Source organism: Salmo salar, chromosome ssa06, assembly GCF_905237065.1.
Source record: "Salmo salar chromosome ssa06, Ssal_v3.1, whole genome shotgun sequence".
Taxonomy (NCBI): Eukaryota; Metazoa; Chordata; class Actinopteri; order Salmoniformes; family Salmonidae; genus Salmo; species Salmo salar.
In genome coordinates, this window is record NC_059447.1 from 65,089,394 (window position 1) to 65,115,379 (window position 25,986).

Below are 25,986 nucleotides of genomic sequence, written 5' to 3' on the forward strand. Positions count from 1 at the left end.
AAGGGTCAGCGTGGTGGTGATGTTGCCTACCCTCAACACCTGGGGTCGGCCCGTCAGGAAGTCCAGGATCCAGTTGCTGAGGGAGGTGTTCAGACCCAGAGTCATAAGCTTGGTGACGAGCTTAGAAGGGACAATGGTGTTGAACCCTGAGCTGTAATCAATGAGCAGCATTCTCACATAGGTATTCCTCTTATGTAGGTGGAGAGCAATTGAGATGGAGTTAATGTGTGCCACAACCAGCCTCTCAAAGCACTTCATGATTACAGAACTGAGTGCTACAGGGCGGTAATCATTGTGGCATGAAGTCTTAGAATTCTCAGGAACAGGAATGATTGTGGTCATCTAAAAACATGTGGTGACTACAGACTGAGACAAGGAGAGTTTAAAAATGACGTTAATATGCCGGCCAGCTGTTCTGCACATGCTCTGAGAACGCGCCCTGGAATACCGACGGGGCCCTTGGCCTTGCAGGTGTTGACCTGATTTTAAAGACCCTTCTCACGTCAGCCTCGGCGAGCGAGATCACCCAGTCCTCTGGGTCGGTAACGCCCCTCACACCCGGCTCGATGTTGTCAAGCGTGCATAAAATGCATTGAGTTCGTATGGTAGAGAGGCATCGTTGGGGAGATCACGGATGGGGTCTTCCTTTGTAATCCATAATGGACTGTTGCCCCTGCCGCAGGCGGCGGAGCCAGTGTAATATGATTCCACCTTATTCCTATATTGTCCTTTTGCTCGTTTTGACTCTGCGGAGGTCAAAGCAGGCCTTCTTGTACTTATTCCTGTCATCAGCCATAGCATCAGGGTTGTCTGCGATAGCTCTGTGTGTGGTAGCCCTGCTCTTTAGTTTTGAGCCACACTCTGGCAACCAGAAAGGCAGCCTCTGGGTGTAGGGTGTCCTGCTTGTTTATAATCTTGTACAGTCTGTTAAGCACCAGCTAGTTATTTTCATGAGGTAGAATGTATACAGCTGAAAACTCCCTTGGGAGGTAGAAGGGTCGGCATTCAACCATCAGGTATTCCAAGACTGGTGAACAGTGAGTCGCACTGCCACCGCGCTGGAATTAGCACACCAGTTGGAGTTGATGAGGAGGCAAACCCCTCACCCCATCGGTTTTCCCCGTCTCCAATGTCTTGTCAGTCCTGTGAATGGACAATCCATCCTGTTGGATAGTCGTGGGGAGTATCTTGTCCAAGGGGCATGTTTCTGAAAAGCAAAGAATATTGCAGTTCCGAGAGTCCCGTTGCTAAAAAATCTGAGATGACCTCCGATCAATCTTATTATCAAGTGACTGAACATTAGCCAGTTAAATGGAGCGAAGAGGTGGCCCTTTTTCCCTTTGCCTTAATCTCACCAGGATCCCCTCTCTCTTGCCTCTAATGCCGGCATTTCCTCTTGGATAGTGCAAAAATTGGGTTGAAATTATAGAGAGAGCCCAGGGCAGATGAGTCCAAGTAGAAGCCGGAATTGGGGTAAGGAACATCAGATCGGAAGTTAGAGTTCTTGTCGATTGTAAGAAATAATAGTGGATACATTGTGAAAATAATCGCAAAATTGGGTCGGCGCTTGCAAAACGGTGTACATCCAGTATGGCGCCATCTTCTCTGTTAGGGGTAGGCTAACTGTAGGACGGTGAAGCGCAGTAAAGTTATGGGGCGGTGCACAATTGGCCCAGCGTCGTTCGGGTTAGGGAGGGTTTGGCCGGCAGGGATATCCTTGTCTCGTCGCACACTAGGGACTCCTGTGGCACGCTGACACAGTCGCCAGGTGTACGGTGTTTCCTCTGACACATTGGTGCGGCTGGCTTCCAGGTTGGATGGGCATTGTGTCAAGAAGCAGTGCGGCTTGGTTGGGTTGTGTTTCGGAGGACGCATGGCTCTTGACCTTCGCCTCTCCCGAGTCCGTATGGGAGTTGCAGCGATGAGACAAGACTAACTACTACCAATTGGATACCACGAAATTGGGGAGAAAAAAAGAGGTGAAAAATACAATACAATTTTGTTTTTTTAAAGTAGCAAAACTATTAGTTTTTCTGCTGCTTCCCTCACTCGGATCAGACCGGTTGTCCATAAGGTCCTTTAGGAACGGTATGCACCATTTTGTCCTCCATTATTCAAATTCAATCATGATGTGTTTAGAGAGTGATTTGCCATTAGCAAGTTTGGTAGGCTACCTGTCAGCGCCATTCATTTGCACAGTTTTGGATTGGGATTACCGTGACCAACAGTCACAGGGAATTTGACTGCGGTCATGACCCGTGACTCTGGTGTGGCGGTAATATGGTCACCACGACAGCCCTACATCTGGCACCTACTACCATACCCGTTCAAAGACATTTAAATATTTTCTCTTGCCCATTCACCCTCTGAATGGCACACATACACAATCGATGTCTCAATTGTCTCAAGGCTTAACAAAAACTTTAACCTGTCTCCTCCCCTTCATCTACACTGATTTTTGAAGTGGATTTAACAAGTGACATAAATAAGGAATCATTGCTTTCTCCTAGTCTGTCATGGAAAGAGTTCTTAATGTTTTGTACACTCAGTGTAAATACAGTAGCACTAGTCTGCTGTACCTACATAAAATTGTTTCATCCTGTAGCTTGTTCTCCATCTTTTTAAGTAGTGATCCAACATGTTTTCAGCACTTTTTTTTATTTCCCTGACTGAGCAAAACTCGTTTTCTCGTGCTCTCTCGTCTCTGAAGCAGACATATAGTGAGTAATATGTTTGGAACATAAAATCGCAGAATCGAATCGCAATACATATACAATCTTGAGAATCACAATAAATATCGTATCGGCACCTAAGTATCGTGAGTGTTGTATCGTGAGGTCCCTCACATTTCCCAGCCCTAGATCTAACCAGTGTAGGAAGTGCTACTCAAAGTATACAATACACATGGTGTTTTGGACCACAGGTGTGGCTGCATGGTTGACTGACTAACTGATCAGGCTTTCTCCTGGTGTTGTGGAAAACAGCCTGGTAGTTTAATCATTGGCAGGATATGACCTAGAATTCTCCATAACAGAGGGGAAAAGACGGGGCTTGTTTTGGATTTCTAAGGTCACGGGTTCAAATGGTGCAAACAGCTCGTCGGCCACATTAAGTTAACAGTATTTCCCCACTTTTTCAACATTTACCGTACATTCCATGGAATGTGCCAGTTAAGTGTGATCTTAATTCTGTGCTGCAGATCTGGATGCCCCTCATATTCTCAGTACAGTGACGCATTACTCTTCTGTGCCCAAATTCTTGCGTAGTCACAAGTAGAGAACTATGCCAGAATTGACACCAAAGGGTTGATCCAGTCAGTGTTGTAACTGCTCTGCTATCAATTCAGCACGCTGGCCTGTTGCTGTGTTCTACAACATGCTTGACTTGGCTGCTATCAACGCAGAAGTGTTGTTAAAGCAGTGCATGAACACCATGAGCAGGACAGACTTCATCATCATGAGTCTGGCACATGGGCTACGTGAGAGACATTGCGCACAGCTCCTGGGGAGGAGAAACTGCAAGCTGGGCAGATGCACTCGGAACAGAACCTACGACACTTGTTTCAGCTGCAAGCGAGTTGTTTGGGGGAAGTGTTGCGATCAAGTGAAAGTGACACAGATTTGTGGTGACTGTTAGGACAAGGGATAACGGCTAAATGAGATCTGTTGCGTGAAGACGCACACCATAGTGTAAGCGCGAGTGAGGCCACAAATAATGTGACCAATAACTGACAATAATAGAGTAATTTTTTTCACTGCCTTTCAATGCCATTCTTGCTTTTGTGCTGATTTCACTATACACAAGCAAGCTTGGAGCCTATACTGATGTTTAGGCTACTGATATTTTCTTTGACTGTTTTTTAAAATTTGTTTTGTCATTATAAAAATATGCCGTTACTGTGTTTCAATGCACATGTTTTTTGTTTCATAGTTGTAATGAAGGCACTCCACGAATATAATGGCTTTTATACTTGAAATTCTGTTAAAAAAAAATATATACAATCATTTTTACGTATAGCCCACAGTAACAAACTAATGAAAAGGTTACGTTCTTTCAAATATTTACACTTCGTATTCTGTTACCTAACACCTTTTATAAACACAACCAAATTACATTTGTACGAAGGGGGTCCAATGAGGCCAGGCTTTTCTAGTTAAATGGATTTATTAGACTGGTGGCTATTGGTGCTCCTCGAGCCCGGCAATTCTTTCGGTAGGGACAGGTGGGTTCAAGGTTTTTATTGAAATTAACTTATTGAAATGGCAAAATAGTCTGTCAGAGACAGTCTTGGGAGGTTCTATTATTAACATCTGTCTGTAAATAAAAGACTAAACTGCATCTGTGTCTTAAATAGACTAGACTGGCATAAATGACTGTTCCTAGAGCTAGCAGGTACTGATTTGACCTGACTGATGTGTCATGGGGAAAGCAAAAGGCTAGGCGACGCAATTTACCCAATGAGCTATACTGTGCAATATTTTAAGAATGTAAAAATTGGTTTTATTAACCTTTTTTTGGAGGGCACAATAATCTGAACGTTGTCAATAAAGGCCATGAATAGAGCTGGAACGATTCCTCGCGCTTCATGGCAGAGAACCATGTCTGTTCTACACAATGTATTTCTATCTGAACGTTCCAGAACGTTGTACCCTACTGAATGACCCAGAGCTTAACAGCATGTTATGACAGGATGTCATAATGAAAGGATGTCTTAACACTGGTGTGTTGTGTCCTCACAGGTCTGGCTGTAGGACTGGGCTTCGGAGCGCTGGCTGAGGTAGCCAAGAAGAGCATGAGGCCAAGTGAGGATAACGGTAACTGTTTAACATAAGCTGTTTCCTACGGTATCTGGAAGCGAGCTTATGTTTGACATTACATGTACATGCATGCACACTCGCATACTAGACGCTTAACCCAGCAGTAACATGCACGCAATGCCCCTTTGACATTTCTTGCCGGATGTAACCCGTCTAGGAATGACATCAACCTTTTCAATTAGCTTGCAATGGACAAGGGCATGCTATGATGATGAACCTATACAGACATGCAGAGAGGCATAATAATTCATATCAAAATCAATCAAACGTCATTCAGCGTAGCTAAAAACGCTAGGCTATAGTTCTTAGACTCTGCTATAGTTAGGTTCAGTTGAGGTGTGTGTGTGGGTGGTCTTAGCTCTTACAAAGGGCCCTTAATGAAACTAACCTCTGTGATATTACCCTCTGCAGCTGTCGGGGGAAGAATTGGAGAGGGCCATTTATTGAGCTGACCTTTCCAGCGCACTCTTCAATTAGTTTTCTGCCGTGCCATGACTCGACCGCTGGATGTGGTGTGGTAGTCTAATCTAGTGCAGGGGCAACTATACAGCTATTCACAGAGCCATTGTCTCCTTAATACCCTGGGAGAAAGACAAGTACATTGAATCTAGGGCTGTGAATGAAGCTCCAACTTTAATCCATGGATCAGAAATGATTGATAAGGGCCTCCCGAGTGGCGCAGCGGTCTAAGCTACTGCATCACAGTGCTAGAGGCATCACTACAGATCCGGGTTTGATCCCGGCTGTATTACAACTGGCCGTGATCGGGCGGTGCACGTTTGGCCCAGCGTCGTCCGGGTTAGGGGAAGATTTGGCCGGGGGGGGGCTTTACTTGGCTCATCGCGCTCTAGCGACTCCGGTGTTTCCTCTGACACTTTGGTGCAGCTGGCTTCTGGGTTAAGCGGGCGGGTTTGGCGGGTCATGTTTCGGAGGACACATGACTCGACCTTCGCCTCCTGAGCCCGTTGGGGTGTTGAGCGATGAGACAAGATCGAAATCGTGGAGAAAAAGGGGGTAAAATACAAATGAAACTTAAGTCATAGATGGTATACAAGTACACATCATTCTCAAATGAGCATAATTGCTGCACAATACAAAGTGAGTATGTAGTGGTAGAGTATAGCTGGTCATCAGAGCAGATCTACTGGTGGTCTGACGTTATGCTAATCAAGACTGTCCTGGGGGATACGACGTAGCAGCAGTACTTTGGCTGAGGTAATCTTGGTTCAAGATAACAGTCCTTTTTAAATCTCCTTCTGCTCCTAACGCCTTAGTCTGCACCGCTCTGACTGTGGCCCACTGACCCCCCCCCCCACTCCACCTGGGCTGCCTGGCAGGCGGGTCTTCTTTCTCTGCTGGAGGGTGTCTGGGGGCTTCAAACCAGACCGACTGGTGCTGCTACACAAAGCACTACCTAGAACAGGGCTGGGTCCTGGGTCCTGGAGGGCCGAAACACTTCTGGTTGTCATCCTCCAAATCAGAGACTAATGCAGACCTGGGACACCAGGTGTGTGCAGTTACTGTAACTACCAGGTAGAAACAAAAAAACGAAGTTTCGGCCCTGCAGGACCGAAATTGGGCTGCCCTGACCTAGAGACAAGATTCCTTGTCTGATTGTTTAGCTCACTGGTTTATGAAAATGCCTCGTTTTCTAAACATATTTTTTGGTTAAATGTCTGGAATGTGGGTAGGCTTTAAGCTGGTTTGTGTTCAGGCTGTGCCCTGGTGTATCTTCGTCCAGGGAGAGCAGCCGGCAGGGGGAGGGAGGAGTACGGTGATCCCCAGTGTAAACGCCACAGATGGAGCCTAATGAGTTAATCAGAGACTACATTACACCAACAAACCCAGGAATATAGAACACATTGACGTACACACCCCACATGGACTGAACACACTACGGTATAACCAGGGAAGACATTCACATATCAGGCCTCAGCAGTCTTCTAGTAAACACGTTTTTATTATGGGAATGGGGTGCTCTAGACAGGGTGTGAGGAAGAGCGCTGGTGTTCTACACCATGTGCTGAGTGTCAGTAGCGTGGAAGTGACCCGTCTCACTGTTCTCTCACTGCGTTAGGCCTTCTCCTCAGTCAGGAGTTATCATATCACTGTTTTGACTTAACAGCTGGCCACCTTTACCTCAAATGATCCCAACTCGAGTTGTAGTTACATATCATTTATTAAAGAGTTATCTCCCTTAAGCCATACCTGTACTACCTATCCACTAAACCCGTGAGATTCAACATTTAGTTTACCTCTCGCCGGGAAAATCACATTTTCCATGCCAACCTCAGAGTTTAGCATAGAGCTGACTGTTATTTCTCCCCTCAGCTGACAAGAAGGCCGTTCTGGACTCCAGTCCATTCCTGTCGGAGGCTAACGCAGAGCGGATCGTCAGAACGCTGTGTAAGGTCCGCGGCGCCGCACTCAAACTGGGCCAGATGCTCAGCATTCAAGGTGACAACTGGCTTACGTTGTAATACACACCTCCAGTAGCACCTTCTCTGATCTCCACACATTCTCTCCCGTTGCGACCCCAGTCACCCCTCTATGCTGCTCTGTTGACCTATGGTTAGATGTTGTTTGTGGCTTTGCCATTCCGTCTTTTTACTGCCCACACCAGCGACGTCTACTGTGCTGCAGCATGGCAGGCTGCATGACCCTTTCCCCTAGTGTCAGGGCAGTCTTGAGTCATCTTCATAACCTCCGCTGGGCTGATACCGTGAGGCCTTAAATCCAGCCTCTGTAGATTAGTATGTGACGGAGACGGGAGTTATTTCTGGCCCTCTCCCAGCTCACTGGCATCTCTTCATGCATCGCCTAGTTCACCTCAGGTCGGCTCACAACAACACATGCCCATCCTTAATTATCAACTGCTCCAGCTAGCTGGTAAACAGCGCCACAGAGCAAATCAAATCAAATTTATTTATATAGCCCTTCTTACATCAGCTGATATCTCAAAGTGCTGTACAGAAACCCAGCCTAAAACCCCAAACAGCAAGCAATGCAGGTGTAGAAGCACAGTGGCTAGGAAAAACTCCCTAGAAAGGCCAAAACCTAGGAAGAAACCTAGAGAGGAACCAGGCTATGAGGGGTGGCCAGTCCTCTTCTGGCTGTGCCGGGTGGATATTATAACAGAACATGGCCAAGATGTTCATAAATGACCACCATGGTCAAATAATAATAATCATAGTAGTTGTCGAGGGTGCAACAAGTCAGTAACACAAGAGTAAGTGTCAGTTGGCTTTTTCATAGCCGATCCTTGAGAGCATCTCTACCGCTCCTGCTGTGCCTAGAGAGTTCAAAACAGCAGGTCTGGGACAGGTAGCACATCCGGTGAACAGGTCAGGGTTCCAGCAGGTCTGGGACAGCAGGTCTGGGACAGGTAGCACAGCATAGGATTAATGCAACTCAATGCTCAGGCATTCTCCTGCCATTGTCATGTCAGTTGTGTGACACATACCAAATGTACTATTGAGGGACAGCAACAGCCAAGGCATAGCCAGGGCTCACAATAATCCACCAGCCATGTCAGAACTGCAACCTTTGAGTCTTGAAGTGGCCGGTCTCTACCAAAGCTCCAGAATCGCTACTTGTTAGAAAACAGCTGATATTTCCCTATGTAAACAGAGGTGACTAAGCAGGTGTCCTCTGCTGTTTTTAGACACAACTGGTTTTCAAACTGGCTTGGTATTCTAGGAAGGTATTGCATACAGGTAGGTCTTAACTGTATGCAGAATCTTAGTAATAGATTTAGTAGTAGAATTTCAGTTATTGTTATCAACCTGGGGCATACACTGAGTTTACAAAAAATTATGAACACTTGCGCTTTCCATGACATGGACTGACCAAGTAAAAGCTATGATCCCTTATTGATAGATTTTGTTGAATCCACTTCAATCAGTGTAGATGAAGGGGAGGATGCAGGTTGAAGAAGGATTTTTAAGCCTTGAGACAACAAAAAGATGCCCCATCCCTCCTGCTAATTGGGTTACTTTTGCACTTTTTGTTGTCGGAGTGTAGGAAATGCTGTAATTCGAGAGGAGTCCATGTGTTCTGAAAGATGAGACGGTGAGGATTATAATAAATACCGATTTGATGTCCTACAAGCAAGCCACACACCCATGAGTACAAATGTGCGCTTCACATTTCCACAATTGAAAACTCATATAATTTACAGTATCAACGTTTGTCATTTTGGTGCGCATAGAATGGAGTCAATCTGTCTGAAGTGCCTTGTGAAAGCCTAACACTAAGTTCGTATTTCATAACTTAGCTAGTCACGTTGGCAATAGGACAAACTTTCAAATGATGCCCACCTGACCCAGATTGTGATTTCTAATAGTACATTTTTGCATTGTGTAAACAACAACAGTAATTGTGTGATGGTGGGGATGCAGGGCTGTGTTCCAAAGGAAAAAAGCTACACGTGTGCTTGCTTAAGTTCAACGACAAAGCTAGGAGAGCTCAACAAAGCAACATATATTTGAAGACTCTTCTTTGAGTCATAAATGTGCGTTGAAATGACTTAGGAACTGTGCACAGTTTGGAGAGGTGTGTTTGTGACCACTTGGAGACACCAGTTAGACCTCTCACTCAAACACTTGTCATCTTTTTTTTATTTTGTTGCACCTACCCCAAACTTTCCATGAATATTGTTATGTTACTGAATGTGTCCAGAGTATACATTGCTGGGAAATGTACAGTAAATGTGAAATGCACACGAAATCAACAGTTTAGTGTTTGGATTCATCCTTGTGCCAGATTTACTGTTTTGTCCTCGCCTTCGGCCTGATCATTTCCCCATGAACTCCAAAGTGTTCTCTTTAATTTGCTACCATGGTCATGCATATGCTTTTTATACTTATTCTGTTAGAATCATTTAAAATTGCCCCTATCCATATAGGTCCATTTCTACATGTGTAAAGGGTTAAAGACATATTCTGGAACTTTGGCGACTACAATTATTATTTTTTTTTATAAACCTCCTGCTTTGGGCTGGAGGTTTAACATCTATGAGCAGAATTACTTTCTTACCTTAATTAGCCACTAAATCCCTAGTTTGAAAGTGACTGTTTTTCTGTATGCAGTGGTGCGCCATTTTCCCCAACATGGGCCAGCCCCCTAGCAATTTGAGTTCTAGCCAATGAGCTTCAGCCCCTCGCCATGTGAGTGACAGCTATCAAGATGCACACACAGCAGAGCGGGAGAGAGCACAATGACCTGGTGCACATATGTGACGCGTATGCAATTTTAGGGGACCACGTTTGCCTACTTTCAGAACTACTGGCTAAAAAGTATACAAAAGTACCAGAGAATCTCTTTAATGATTTGACTCAATGGCTGTCTGATCATAACAGATAAATCATGATAAACATCCATAATAATCACTGTAATTTAAAGTAAGACAGGTAAAATCACCACTTCGGTAATTCTCAGTTCAGAAAACAGGCCGATGGATGTGATTCAGAGAATATATTTTGGTTCTGCCAAACTAAGCCTAAACACTGAGTAAAGTCACCCTCACTCACAATCAGCTGAATCTGGCAGGAATCTCTTCCTCTGACCTCCGTCATGTGTTTTGCTGCTGTTCTCCTCCGGTGCTTTTTCCCCCACTTGTTGTCGGAATGTTTATACTGTTGTAGATCTTACCCACAATGCCCTGCAGTGCGGCTCACACCACTTTGTTTTGTTTAACATGCACAGACATCTCTGTTGCTATAACACGTCTAAGGGCCCTTTTACGGCACTGCCAGCTTCAGTTATGTGAAGGTGGTTGCTGTGACAAACATCTTGGCCTCCCAGAGACATTTAGTGAACAATGGCAAGGACCTGTAAATTGTGAAACTCTAAATGCCCAGAGGTACTAAGGCCTTAGATTTTATTTATATTAATTTGTCATTTTTAACTGAACAAGACATTGTGATTAAGACCTGTCATTTCCTGTCCTGTGTTGGTGCATAGTGTGAACAGGTTGACAGACAGAAACAAGATGACTTGTCTCATGTTTTGTTCTGACTTGTGCATCAATCAGCCTGATCAGTCATTCACTGCCTTCTCCCTGTCATCTGTGTTTCAGATGATGCCTTCATCAACCCCCAGCTGGCCAAGATATTTGAGCGTGTGAGACAGAGTGCAGACTTCATGCCCATCAAGCAGATGACGGTAATGTCTCACCTTTAATAACCTACTCTTAAGTCCCCTCGTCACTAGCCCTGTAGCCCCTGGCTATAAAGGGGAGTACTAGAAAAAAAAAATGTAACAAGCTGCTCTTTGAGTCATGAATCAATCAGTCAGTCAGTCATGACAAGACAATGAAAGTGAATAACAGATAGCTATTAGTCTTCTAATAAGGTACCATCATTGAAGGCTATAGCCCATTGCAGTGATACGCTGTTGAGGCAGCTGCCATTGGGTATGTGTCCCTTTCCCTGTGTAGAAGTCCATCAACAACGACCTGGGCCCTAACTGGAGGGACAAGCTGGATTCGTTTGAGGAGCGGCCGTTTGCTGCGGCCTCCATCGGACAGGTCCACCTGGCTAAGATGAAGGACGGCAGGGAGGTGGCCATGAAGATCCAGGTGAGATGGAGACCTGGGAGTCATTCAGGAGGATGCTGTGTTTTACACCAATATATTTCTATATCTGAACATTCTGTAATGTTGCACCCTCCTGAACAAACCTCTCAAACCTTACATCACAATATAGGCATTTCATATCCTCTGTTTTTACTTTGAAGGCCTCATCTGCTGCATTGACGTAATAGTCCGAAGTGTAAAAATGACCGATGTTGAATGCGAGAACAAATATCAGCAGTGACCAGCAGCATTAGCTCCACAATCTGATTTGTTTTTCTGCTGTTCTCATGGCTCCATTTAAGGCAATGCTCGTCTTTCCTTGAAAAGATAAAACATGACCTTTGAATCACATGGGAGTGTGTTGTGTGTCAACTCTGTATTGTTTATCTCAAAATACTTTAGAGTAAGCTCTGTTGTCTGTTCTCATAAACTATAGAGATGTATCTCCAAAATTGTATATAGACGTGGCTCTTAGTGCTTTTTCAGAAGTTTAAATTCCTGTCTCATTAGCATTTCAAATCAGATTTGTATTTGTCACATGCGCCGAATACAACGGGTGTAGACCTTACAGTGAAATGCTTACTTACAAGCCCTTAACCAACAATGCTTTAAGAAGTTAACCTCTCTGGGACATGTGGGACGCTAGCTGCGGTACACACTATCAACAGCCATGCTCCTTAATCCAACCACAGTGTCCGATTTCAAAAAGGCTTTACAGCGAAAGCATAAGATTAGATTATGTTAGGACAGCGCCTAAATAAGAAAAACCACACAGCCATTTTCCAAGCAAGGAGAGGCGTCACAAAAACCAGAAATACAGCTAAAATTAATCACTAACCTTTGATCTTCATCAGATGACACTCAATGTTACAAAATACATGTATGTTTTGTTCGATAAAGTTTATATTTATATCCATAACCCCATTTTACATTGGCGTGTGATGTTCAGAAAATGTATTCCCTCCAAAACCTTCGGTGAATGAGCACATCAATTTACAAAAATACTCATCATAAACATTGATAAAATTTACAACAGTTATTGAAAGAACTATAGATACACTTCTCCTTAATGCAACCGCTGTGTCAGATTTTGAAATGGCTTTACGGCAAAAGCACATTTTTCAATATTCTGAGTACAGAGCTCAGCCATCAAAGCAAGCTATACAGTTACCAGCCAAGTTCTGGAGTCAACTAAACTCAGAATTAGTATTATAAATCTTCACTTACTTTTGCTGATCTTCGTCGGAATGCACTCCCAGGACTCCCACTTCCACAAGAAATGTTTGTTTTGTTTGATAAACTCCATATTTATGTCCAAATACCTCCGTTTTGTTCTCTCGTTCAGATCGAGCGAGCGCAAAACCAGAGACAAAGTCAAATAGTTCCATTACCGTTCGTAGAAACATGTCAAACGATGTTTACAATCAATCCTTAGGGTCTTTTTAACATACATCTTCGATAATATTCCAACCAGACAATAGCGGATTCATTACAGAGGAAAAAGAAGGAAGGGCGCACCTACGTGTTCGCGCAGTAAACAACTCATGGGCCCCAGGCTTGAGTCAGCTCCTATTCTCTGCCCAGTAACAGTAGAAGCATAAAACTAGGTTCTAAAGACTGACATCTAGTGGAAGCCTTAGGAAGTGCAAAATGACCCCACAGACACTGTAGTTTGAATAGGGATTAGATAGAAAAACTACAAGCCACTTCCTGGTTGGATTTTTTTCTCAGGTTTTTGCATGCCATATGAGTTCTGTTATACTCATAGACATCATTCAAACAGTTTTAGAAACTTCAGTGTTTTCTATCCAAATCTACTAATAATATGCATATCCTACCTTGAGAACGTTATTCATCTGAATTTCTGAATACTGCTCCCTGTCACCAAGAAGTTATTAAGAAAAAAATATAAAATAAAAGTAACAAATAATTAAACGGCAGCAGTAAATTAACAAGCGAGGCTATGTACAGGGGGTACCGGTACAGAGTCAATGTGCTGGGGCACCGGGTAATTGAGGTAATATGTATATGTAGGTAAAGTTAAAGTGACTATGCATAGATTATAAACAGAGAGTAGCAGCAGCGTAAAAGAGGGGTCTGGGTGGCCCTTTGATTAGCTGTTCAGGAGTCTTATGGCTTGGGGGGTAGAAGCTGTTAAGAAGCCTTTTGGACCTCAACTTGGTGCTCCGGTACTGCTTGCCGTGCAGTAGCAGAGAGGACAGTCTATGACTAGGGTGGCTGGAGTCTTTGACAATTTTTAGGGCCTTCCTCTGACATCGCCTGATATAGAGGTCCTGGATGGCAGGAAACTTGGCCCCAGTGATGTACTGGGCCGTACACACTACCCTCTGTAGTGTAGTCTTTGACCTTGCTGTAGATTCTCTCATCGTTGTCGGTGATCAGGCCTACCACTGTTGTGTCATCGGCAAACTTGATGATGGTGTTGGAGTTTGCCTGGCCTTGCAGTCATGAGTGAACAGGGAGTACAGGAGGGGACTGAGCACGCACCCCTGAGGGGCCCCCGTGTTGTGGATCAGCATGGCAGATATGTTATTCCCTACCCTTACCACCTGGGGGTGGCCCGTCAGGAAGTCCAGCATCCAGTTGCAAAAGGTGTTTAGTCCCAGGGTCCTTAGCTTAGTGATGAGCTTTGAGGGCACTATGGTGTCCCTTTTATCATGGCAGTGTTTTCACATCGGAGCTTGTCGTCAGGGCTGGTTTTTGGTGTCAGGGAGTCAAACTGGTAAACATGGTTGTTTTGTCATGCTGTTTCTCCTGCTCTGTTTGTCCCATGCAGTATCCCGGAGTGGCTAAAAGCATCGACAGTGACATCAACAACCTGATGACTCTCCTCACCATGAGCAACGCACTGCCTGAAGGTGACGATCCCTGAACGGATTTCAGATTTGTTTTGTAGAATTCGTTTTTTATTTGTAGCATGATGTAGTAATCACATTTATGACGTAACGTAAATCACACATGCAGCACAACATAACGTGGGGAATATACTGCCCCCCTCCCTGTAAGCACACACTCTGATCCTGTTCACACACACACGGGGCTCTATTTTAACAACCCTAATGCAATGGTAAATATAAGAGCAGGCAGTAGCGCTATAGGTGTGTGTCAGAAATATTTTTGCTATTTTTACAACCAGAATTATGGGCTCAGTAGCTGGCTGTGGCGCGAAATTGCTGGGTTTTGATGAATAGACAAGTTGAAGGCATGTTGAGTCTTGACCCTCTTCACTGGCCAATCAGAACGTGCTCCATTGATAAATATGTGATTGGTTCAAGTTGTGCATTTACGGTCTTTTATGTATTATGTTGTCACATGCTACAATTCGAATGTTAGTCCGTAATAGCCTAGTTTGTTAAATAGCCTACAGAAACAAAATCTATGCCTATCCCATATTTGCTAAATATGCATGGCTTAAATATGGATATACAGTACCAGTCAAAAATTTGGACACACCTACTCATTCTAGGGTTTTTCAATATTTTTATTATTTTCTACATTGTAGAGTAATGGTGAAGACATCAAAACTATTAAATAACCCATATGGAATCATGTAGTAACCAAAAAAGTATTAAACAAATTCAAATTTTTTTTTTTATTTGAGATTCTTCAAAGTAGCCACTCTTTGCCTTGATGACAGCTTTGCACACTTGGCATTCTCTCAACCATCTTCATCTGGAAAGCTTTTCCAACAGTCCTGAAGGAGTTCCTACCATTGCTGAGCACTAAGCAAGATAAAATTCACTAAAGATAAGACCTAAAAAGACAGTTAATAATTTGAATAAAATTTGACTAAAACAAAACAACTTGTTTTAAATAGGCTATGTCTAAATACAGTTACCATAATTGCTCCCTGTGGGCATATTAGGCCTAAGACAATGTAGACTAAAGAGGGTTTAACGCACATCCAAACTTTTCACAGGAGCTGTAAAATGTCCAATATAACGAGAAAGGGGGAATGTCCATTCATCGTTACTGCTCCCCCAAATATATGTAGTGGTCCCGTGTGGCTCAGTTGGTAGAGCATGGTGTTTGCAACGCCAGGGTTGTGGGTTCGATTCCCACGGGGGACCAGTACGGAGAAAAGATGTATGAAATGTATGCATTCACTACTGTAAGTCGCTCTGGATAAGAGCGTCTGCTAAATGACTAAAATGTAAATGTAGCTATAGTCTACCATCGTCGTTGATATGGCCGGTAGTGACTTAGCCACGTGAAAGGTAAACAAAAAAAACAGGCAAAATAGTCTACAAGCTGATTCAGCACCACAGGCAGCGATCGGAATTCCCGCGATTTGACTGTTTGGTCCGAGATGCATAAAAATGTTTTAAAGATGAGGAAAAACTATATGCAGTCTGTTTTAAACATTGGTGATGTACATACGACTACTGTGTGCACATCTGCTGGCAAAATCAATTCCATAACCAATTGTATTTCCGCTAAGACCAGCTTTCGGTCCTTCTTCAATATTTCTAGTTGCGCTGACTGAAATTGGCATTTTGGTACACATTTTATTTCCACACCTCCACCTCAGCGCAAACAAGTTGATGTTAGACAGGTAAATTGTCGAACCTGGCTTAAGGGGTAGAAAATGCCAGTGCACCAGTTTTTACATGACAATTTCTAACTAACGTGCCTTTGACAGTTACCGCATGCCAAAAATAAAGCCCACGCTGTCGTCGATAGCAGAGAGTCACCCAGCAGATAATCGATGATGGTGTCCAATACCCTTCAGTCTGGGCCTCCACTGTACTCTGGGAATGATCCGAGCACACATTCCCTCTAGGCCTCAGTCAACCATAATCCATATGTTTCTCTATATCTCTCTCGCTCTTTCTCCCTCTGTTAACATCTTGTGCAGGTCTCTTCCCTGAGCATCTGATTGAGGTGATGAGCAGAGAGCTGGCACTGGAATGTGATTACATAAGAGAGGCCAAATGTGCCAAGAAATTCCAGTGAGTGATCAAAACAGCCAGATGAGCTTTCTCTTAAAGACCACCTCCCCGTAACTACTTTCATCATCTAATCGTCACTGCAAGTTCCAGAAATGAAGGGGCGGGAGATTGCTTTATCTTTTGGATGTAGCCAAGCAATAGGAATTTGTGATGACCCAAGCTGTGGCTTTTTAGTGACCACTTAGTAAATCCATAAATCCCAAGGGGGACAAGGTAAATGAATCTCTTAAACACAGTGCCTTTTCCAGATCGTGGTGGGAGGACAACACAACATATCATATGACTTCAGATCAGGAAATGTACTGTAGCCGGTAGGGTCTACAAATAGCCACTCCAGCCCTCTGGGGAGTGTTGGTTTGATGACTTTGATATAAAAGTGCATCATTCATCTACAGCCAGCATTTAAATATAGCCGATCTGGACATAATACAAGGAGACAACAAGCACCCCCTCTCCTCATGCCCCCTGTCCCCGCTCCATCATCCCCAGGTTTGTTGGCAGGGTGAGGGTGAGATAAGATTTATGTCCAGAGAGGAGGCTCCTGTTACATACAGTACGCACCAGCTGTGGATGACATGCTTTTTCACCTTGACCATGGCCGGCGACACTCTCCCTTCTATACATGTTCATACAGTATTAAACAGTGATTTGTACAGCTAGAGTGTAGACACAGGATTATTTGAGGGATTGTGGAGATGAGTTGTTGTAGAGGTCACTCACTGATACATCTGTGGAGTTTGAAGAGAAGATCATACCTTGTTATTATAAATTCATACAGTAACATAATGCCTTTTGAAAACACTGGAAATACCCTGTGAATTGTCATGACATAAATAATGTACATATACTCCCATTTAGTCCTAAGAGCTGAGTTTTCAAAGCTGTGTGTTGTGTTGTTCCTGCGTCTGACGATGGTTATGTGATTGGTACAGGGAGCTGCTGAAAGACCACCCGTTCTTCTACGTACCAGATGTAATAGACGAGCTGAGCAGCCACGCTGTCCTCACCACAGAGCTGGTCCCAGGCTTCCCTCTGGACCAGGCTGAACAACTCTCCCAGGAGCTCAAGAACGAGGTCACTGTATGCTGCAACTGTGTTCATTAACAAAGGCCACCATTATGTGTTTACTTATTGTACATTCTGTACTTGTGGATTTTGATGTGTGCTTTCTGCTTGCCAAGCTTGTTTTGATGTGTAAGACAAACGCCACTACAACAAACTCATTTCTGTCACCTCACCCGCCAAAACACCTGCTACAGTGTATTACTGCCCCTTGGTGGTGAAATTGCAGACTGAAAAATGTGTGTTCTTAAAGTATCTTTCTTTCTCTCTGCTTCTTTCTCGCTATGTGTGTGTCAGATCTGTGAGAATATCCTGAAACTTTGTTTAAGGGAGCTGTTTGAGTTCAGATACATGCAGACTGACCCCAACTGGTCCAACTTCTTCTACGACCCACAGACACACAGGGTGAGTCTGCCTTTTAACTCTTGTTAACGACTTCATCATTAAGAGTCCTGTAACTAATGTTGAGGACCCTCCTAAAGGTTCTCTGTTTAAATGGGTCTTGTCTTCTTGGTGTCTTCTGTAGAGCCTGCCAAGCCTATGCAGTAACCACCTCCAGTAGCATGATGATGTTGTTGAATGCTTAGAATGACTAAACATTACTTCTGTTCCATCCATAGGTTGCATTGTTGGATTTCGGAGCCACGAGAGGATTTAGTGAGGACTTCACTGACATCTACATTGAGGTAAGGTATTAGGCTTTATCCCACAACAAAACATAGCCGATCAAAATGATTTCTTCGACGTGTGTGACATTCATTGTTTTAACCAGCTCATCAAGTCAGCAGCAGAGGGAGACAGAGAGGGGGTTCGGAAGAGATCAGTAGACATGAAGTTCCTCACAGGTTATGAGTCAAAAGTGAGTCAATTCATTCGTAATCGACAATGCCACATACTAGTTTATTTAGTCATAGACATTGAATTGAGAAGGCTCTCCATTACTCCGTGGCATAAACTGAGTAGTGAATACCCATAACTTAATTAAAATGGCTCCCCCTGAACCCACTAAAACACATACAGGTTATTACTCTCTCTGAGTATGTTCTGTCCGTCCCCTCCCTCAGTCCATGGTGAACGCCCATGTGGACGCGGTGATGATCCTGGGCGAGGCCTTTGCCTCTATGGAGCCCTTTAACTTCGGAGCCCAGAGCACCACAGAGCGCATCCACAACCTGATCCCTGTGATGCTGAAGCAGCGCCTCACCCCGCCCCCCGAAGAGACCTACTCTCTCCACCGCAAGATGGGCGGCTCCTTCCTCATCTGCTCCCGCCTCGACGCCAAGCTCGGCTGCAAGAACATGTTCCAGGAGGCCTATAACAACTACTGGAGGGGCCGCCCCAACTGACCAAGCCAGTGACGGACACCACAGAGGGCCAATCGCATGGCTACAGCATCAGGGTTACAGAGGGTGTGGACTATAAGGGGAGGGATGTTGACCCTAGCCAGACTTTCTCTGCTGTTCATTTAATGTATATGAATGGCACTTTTTTGCCCGTCTCCCCCGAACCAGAATGTGTGTGTATATTCACTACCGGTCCAAAGTTTTAGAACACCTACTCATTCAAGGGATTATCTTTATTTTTACTATTTTCTACTTTGTAGAATAATAGTGAAGACATCAAAACTAGGAAATAATACATATGGAATCATGTAGAACCAAAAAACAAATAAAAATATATTTTATGTTTTAGATTCTTCAAAGTAGCCACTCTTTGCCTTGATGACAGCTTTGCACACACTTGGCATTCTCTCAACCAGCTTCACCTGGAATTGTTTTCCAACAGTCTTAAAGGAGTTCCCACATATGCTGAGCACTTGTTGGCTGCTTTTCCTTCACTCTGCGTTCCGACTCATCCCAAACCATCTCAATTGGGTTGAGGTCAGGTGATTGTGGAAGCCAGGTCATCTGATGCACTCCATTACTCTCCTTCTTGGTCAAATAGCCCTTACACAGCCTGGAGGTGTGTTTTGGGTCATTGTCCTGTTAAAAAACAAATGATACTCCCACTAAGCGCAAATCAGATGGGATGGCGTATCTCTGCAGAATGCTATGGTAGCGATCTTGGTTAAGTGTGCCTTGAATTATAAATAAATCAGTAAGTGTCTCCAACAAAGCACCCCCACACCATCACAACTCCTCTGCCTTGCTTCACAGTGGGAACCACACATGCGGAGATCATCCGTTCACCTACTCTGCATCTCACAAAGACACGGCGGTTGCAACCAAAAATCTCAAATCTGGACTCATCGGACCAAAGTACAGATTTCCAACGGTCTAATGTTCATTGCTCGTGTTTCTTGACCCAAGCAAGTCTCTTCTTCTTATTGGTGTCCTTTAGTTGCGATTTCTTTGCAGCAATTTGACCATTGATTCACAGTCTCTTCTGAACAGTTGATGTTGAGATGTCTGTTACTTGAACTCTGTGAAGCATTTATTTGGGCTGCAATTTCTGAGGCTGATAACTCTAATAAACTTATCCTCTGCAGCAGAGGTAACTCTGGGTCTTCCATTCCTGTGGCGGTCCTCATGAGAGCCAGTTTCATCATAGCGCTTGACAGTTTTTGCAATGCATTTTAAGAAACTTTCAAAGTTCTTGAAATTTTCCGGATTGACTGACCTTCATTTCTTAAAGTAATGATGGCCTGTTGTTTCTATTTGCTTATTGGAGCTGTTTTTGCCATAATAGGGCTATCTTCTGTATACCTTGTCACAATGAAATTCCACAATTTAACTTTTCACAAGACACACCTGTTAATTGAAATGCATTCCAGGTGACTACCTCATTAAGCTGGTTGAGAGAATGCAAAGCTGTCATCAAGACAAAGAGTGGCTACTTTGAAGAATCTAAAACATAAAATATATTTGTATTAGTTTTTTGGGTACTACATGATTCCGTATGTGTTATTTCATAGTTTTGATGTCTTCACTATTATTCTACAATGTAGAAACTAGTAAAAATAAAGAAAAACCCAAGGAAGAATGGGTGTCTCCAAACTTTTTACTGGTACTGTATATATTTTTGTGTGTTATTCGGAGTATATTAACTATGGCTGTTAAGTTAACATATTCACAAGACGTATCAGATGGTTGATTGTCTAGGTTGAGTTAACTGGGATAAATGCCATGATGTGTGTCTGAGAAAGAATTGTAAAGCTATTGTGAAATCAAGACAGTTGGTTTCTTGTGACGTAGGGATATGATACTGTCTAATGGGCATAAAACCAGTGGTGATGACAGGAGTTAAATATATTGAAGAACAGTGATATACTGTTAATGACCTATATTTTCCAGCATGTGGCAGTGAGGATAAATTCAAAACAAATGCTCATGTGATTTATACCAAAGTGTAAAAGGATGTTTTTCAAGTTTTTATTCACACTTATGCATACTGCACATGTTAACAGGTTGCAGACCAATTCCTGTTGAGGGAGAAGATTTGAGGACAGCTCCTGTTAAGCCTGTCCCTATAAACACATTACATTTGGGACACGATAAATCTATTATGATATTTCTTAATGATCTGCACTGTGTCATGACACAGTTACCGTCAATTCCGGACTATAAGCCGCAACTTCTTTCCCAGGCTTTGAACCTTGCGGCTTAAACAATGACGCGGCTAATATATGGATTTTTCCCGCTTTTTTTCTCCAAAAAAAACACATTCTGTGACGTGCTCAGTTTTTTTGGCGGCATGAAGCTTTCATTAGACCAATGAAATTGCCGAACGGGTTAAGGTCAAACAACTTTTTTGTTTACTGTTTAGATTAAATCGAGCGCTCTCAAACTTCCCATCATTCTGATTACGGTAGTCATTTTTTCACCATCATCATGGCAAAAACACAGAGAAATGCATATGATGCAGCTTTCAAGTTGAAGGTGATTGATCTGGCTGTTGGAAAAGGAAATGGAGTTGCTGCACGGGAACTTGGTCTTAATGAGTCGATGATAAGACGTTGGAAACAGCAGTGTGAGGAATTGACTCAGTGCAAAAAGACAACTAAAGCTTACTGCTAATTTTTTATTTTTGTTACAAGCCGTGTTTCGTTAAAGCCTGTGTAAGTTAATTTGTTTCAATGTACCGGTAGGCACCTGCGACTTATAGACATGTGCGGCTTATTTATGTAAAAAAAAAAAATTTAATTCAGTGGGTGCGGCTTATATTCAGGTGCGCTTAATAGTCCGGAAATTACGGTACTGCTGCGAGGTGATGGTTGATGGATGGATCATGGGACAAGGTATTACTTCCAGTGACTGAGTAAATAAGATAATGCATTCTCAAAGACTGATCTACTTTACCATGGGCCTGTAGAACCAAAATGGAGTGTTTTGGCACCAAAATGTTGTTCTTGTGGCCTGGTGGGCTTATGACATTTTGACATTGGAGTCCTTTATTAACAGCAGGTTTTGCATCAGTTGACAAAACTAACTTCTTCTTTTTTGTCATTAAAGCCTGTCTTTACTTTGTGATGGAAAGACTGTTGAGGCAAGAGAAAGGTGATTCAAAATCACTTATGTTGTGTGAATATAAATGCAAATGTGCCTAATAGTATTTCTAGAAGGATGTTTAGAAATGAATGCCGCTAAGTATCTTTTATATTGATCAGCAGAATTTTTATAATCAATGACATTCTTAGTGTTATGATATGAAAATATTAAATATTTGACTCAAGACTTGTTCTAATCAATGTTGCATGTGTACTCTTTTTATTTATGAAAATAAGAACTTTATTTTGTTATTCAGCTTTGGAATAGATTTTATTAGTCCATCTGCAGAGACAGAAATTCCTCAACACAAATGAATAAGTCTATTGATATCAGAAGAGTTTGGAGGAAAAATCTTATCAATATCATTATTACGTAGTTATTCAATATTTTATGCAACACTTGTACTTGATTTATTCTCATAGAATAAGACTAAACATTCTCATGATACTGTAGGTACAACTGTTCAATCTCTGATGATTGAGGCATAATGTAACAAAGTAGGAACCACCTCAAACGAAAAGTGCTTCTAATACTAAAAGTAGAACAAGCTGAAATTCACAAATACATATGAGGTATCTTATCTTCAAAGATTCACTCACACCAAAGGTTCTACAGGGAGAAGTCTAGTTTTGTACTTATTGAGAATCAAGATAATCTTTCATTTGGCTCACTACAGACTGTGATATGATTTATTCTAAACTAGAATGAGTCACCAACGCCCTGGGTGGAAGTTGTAGAATTGTAGATTTTTAAATCATGTTGGTGGCGTTATCTTGTTACAGACTTCAGACACTTTCTTTGTGTTGCCACAATGAGGCACTTAATAATGTCTAAGTACTGCTGTTGTATTTCTGTAAGGCCTTATGTATGCGAGTCACTGCATTATCATTTGTTTTACACTGCAGAAGTCCCACAGAGTCATGGAAGAGAACATTAACTTTCTCTACTACGTTTTTGTAGTGAGATGCAGATCTCTGGCTTGTGACAAAGCAGTTATCAAAAGTATGGTGCATCACCACTAGAATGGCATCTCTGTTACCTGTTGAGAGAAAATGATGCAAGCTTTAGAAAACTACTTCCACAAAAAAATCATTAGAGACAAAAGGTTGTTCTACAACATGGACCAATACATCCTGAGAGTAAAATGAAATCCCATGATGGAAGTAGTATTGACAATTGTATTCGGTCTTAATCTTTTACTTTCATGGTGTAATCCCAAAAGGCTTTCCTACCTGGAACTTGGCTCATGGCAGCCTCAATGTCAGTTCCCACACAAGATATAACAGGACAGAAGACCATTATGACTTGGCAGTCCTCTACACTGGTCTCCTCTCGTTTAAGTCCCAGATCATCCACTTGTTTCATGAGTGCAACGTGAGTGTTCAGGGTTTTTCCACACACTTGTGAATAGACTTTAACTGCTTGAAACAAAGCATTACTAAATTACAACACTACATACAGTATATCCCCAAGATGTTGCATACAAAGCCAAAGTGGTGGATTTCCAGTGCAGACATTTCACGCTAGAAAGCTCATCACACATCAGCTATCAGAGCGGAGAGGTAAGGAGTGATTTATGCCAATTAGATTGACAGGAAATGCATGAACAAATCATTTTCGTTTAGTACAAAGCATATTTCAAGAATCTCACCCGGCAAATGTTTTGTTTCATTTCCTCCGAATCCACTGAAAGGAATGATGTTCTTCCACCAACTTCCAGGTTCTTTTCCTTCCTTTTCTTTTGGGGCCTGGATGGTACCAGCTACGGATGAGGACCTATCTGAAAGTACCAATTCAAATCAAACACATTATTGTGTCCATTGTCCTTAAAGGGGCAATCTGTGATTGCTACATAATTATATTTTTTTACTTATAGATTAATGATACTTGAACGGATTTAATGACATTGAACAGTCTTTAGGCGTTGATAATGACCTTTGTAGGATGTTGCAGATGGCTCAACAGCAGCTGCTCTTGAAGTGCATGGAAGGTATGATTTTGAGGTCTCATCTGGGGTTTTCTTGAAGTTTTGGCTGTTCTGCCCACCAGTGGTAAGAGGCACATCTCTTCTTGGTCGTTTGGGTTGGCTCTCTACAGCACCTAAGGCTGAGGACAACATAACGTACTATGAATTCAAATCCAATGTTTTTGCAGCACATTCTTGTTAGTCTGTGCAAGTCATTTCTGTACAGCACTTTGAGATATCAGCTGATGTAAGGGCTTTATAAATACGATTTGATTTGAGTGTTGTTGGCTTTGCCACCTGTAAAAGGGTTTAATAACATTATAGAATTCTTATGTTTTGAGAAAAACGTGCCGTGTTTAAGGTTGACTTATCTGGTTGTTCTGTGTTCGAGCTCCATGAAAGTCCCAATAGTGAATGTTTAACTTCTCAACAAAACTATACTATTCATGAAATCTACGTGTTTACATTTTGCATACCATTATCTATGTCTTTTGATTCATGAAGGATGAGGGATGAGACCCACTGTTCTGCAACCAACACAGACAGCAGTTATGTCATTTACCTGCAACATTGGATAGCTGGTTTCCTGCTGTAGCAGAGTCAGCTGATGGGGACACAGCATTGCCCTCAGCCTCCATGGGCTCTTCTTCATTGTAGCTCTCAAGCAGTTCAACGTGTGCCTGAATTAAGTGCAGGGCTTTGGCCAGCTGCTTCTCCAAATCTTTAAGAATAGGGACGTAGCCATGTAACACCCCCCCAGGAACAAGTGCATCTGTAAGGAGAACGTGACCAGTGCATACAATTACAACCAAAGAGACACCACAAATGTATTGGGTGACAGCTATGCTGAAAGTCCTTGAAAAGGGACTTACTCTTCATGACAACAGCTGGAAGGAATTTCCTAAACTCGTTAAGAATTAAATCGATAGGTTTAGCTGTGTCCTAAGAAACAAAAATAACAGAAAACATGGGGAGATTAGTACACACAATGGAAATGTACATTGAATCAAAAACCTTCATTCTCTTAAGTATACTGAATGATCCCACAGAGTGGGACAGTAACCATTATTACGTTTGCAATCGCAACAAATAATCTGCTCAGACCCCAACCAAGGATCATCAAAAGCCGTGCTATAAATTCTCTACTGGACCATATTCCAACTAAACTACTGAAAGAGCTGGTTCCTGTGCTTGGCCCTCCTATGTTGAGCATAATAAACGTCTCTCTATCCACCGGATGTGTACCAAACTCACTAAAAGTGCAGTAATAAAGCCTCTAGAAAAAGCCAAACCTTGACCCAGAAAATATAAAAAACTATCGGCCTATATTGAATCTCCCATTCCTCTCAAAAGAAATTGAAAAAGCTGTTGCACAGCAACTCACTGCCTTCCTGAAGACATTGTATACGAAACGCTTCAGTCTGGTTTTAGACCCCATCATAGCACTGAGACTGCACTTGTGAAAGGTGGTAAATTACCTTTTAATGGCGTCAGACCAAGGCTCTGCATCTGTCCTCGTGCTCCTAGACCTTAGTGTTGCTTTTGATACCATCGATCACCGCATTCTTTTGGAGAGATTGGAAACCCAAATTGGTCTACACTGACAAGTTCTGGCCTGGTTTAGATCTTATCTGTCGGAAAGATATCAGTTTGTCTCTGTGGATGGTTTGGTCTCTGACAAATCAACTGTACATTTTGGTGTTCCTCAAGGCTCCGTTTTAGGACCACTATTGTTTTCACTATATATTTTACCTCTTGGTGATGTCATTCAGAAACATAATGTTAACTTTCACTGCTATGCAGACGACACACAGCTGTACATTTCGATGAAACATGGTGAAGCCCCAAAATTGCCCTCGCTAGAAGCCTGTGTTTCAGACATAAGGAAGTGGATGTCAGAAAATGTTCTACTTTTAAACTCAAACATAACAGAGATGCTAGTTCTAGGTCCCAAGAAACAAAGAGATCTTCTGTTGAATCTGACAATTAATCTTGATGGTTGTACAGTCGTCTCAAATAAAAATGTGAAGGACCTCGGCATTACTCTGGACCCTGATCTCTCTTTTGACGAACATATCAAGACTGTTTCAAGGACAGCTTTTTT

At 42.7% G+C, this 25,986-nt stretch overlaps 2 protein-coding genes across 23 annotated transcripts in view; one reads left to right on the forward strand and one right to left on the reverse strand.

Annotated features, from left to right (window-relative positions):
* Positions 1–19,051, forward strand: part of coq8aa (coenzyme Q8A, genome duplicate a) — a 40,167-nt gene extending 21,116 nt beyond the window's left edge. Inside the window, exons 5-15 of one of the 2 annotated variants that reach the window (XM_014205230.2) lie at positions 4,740–4,814; positions 7,149–7,274; positions 10,897–10,982; positions 11,257–11,397; positions 14,192–14,273; positions 16,274–16,367; positions 17,300–17,441; positions 17,727–17,834; positions 18,050–18,115; positions 18,202–18,288; positions 18,494–19,051. In XM_014205230.2, the coding sequence (XP_014060705.1) occupies positions 4,740–4,814; positions 7,149–7,274; positions 10,897–10,982; positions 11,257–11,397; positions 14,192–14,273; positions 16,274–16,367; positions 17,300–17,441; positions 17,727–17,834; positions 18,050–18,115; positions 18,202–18,288; positions 18,494–18,775 (1,289 nt within the window). In that variant the 3' untranslated portion in view covers positions 18,776–19,051. The remainder of the gene's footprint in view (positions 1–4,739; positions 4,815–7,148; positions 7,275–10,896; positions 10,983–11,256; positions 11,398–14,191; positions 14,274–16,273; positions 16,368–17,299; positions 17,442–17,726; positions 17,835–18,049; positions 18,116–18,201; positions 18,289–18,493) is intronic. The other variant, XM_014205231.2, reaches the window with a different exon arrangement.
* Positions 19,052–21,550: 2,499 nt separating this feature from the next.
* Positions 21,551–25,986, reverse strand: part of LOC106607836 (uncharacterized) — an 81,923-nt gene continuing 77,487 nt past the window's right edge. For 20 of the 21 annotated variants that reach the window (XM_045720832.1, XM_045720850.1, XM_045720848.1 and 17 more), the window contains 6 exons: positions 24,755–24,824; positions 24,445–24,654; positions 23,852–24,022; positions 23,568–23,696; positions 23,149–23,337; positions 21,551–22,955 (listed from right to left, as the gene is read on the reverse strand). In XM_045720832.1, coding sequence (XP_045576788.1) covers positions 22,747–22,955; positions 23,149–23,337; positions 23,568–23,696; positions 23,852–24,022; positions 24,445–24,654; positions 24,755–24,824 — 978 coding nt within the window. In that variant the 3' untranslated portion in view covers positions 21,551–22,746. The remainder of the gene's footprint in view (positions 22,956–23,148; positions 23,338–23,567; positions 23,697–23,851; positions 24,023–24,444; positions 24,655–24,754; positions 24,825–25,986) is intronic. The other variant, XM_045720834.1, reaches the window with a different exon arrangement.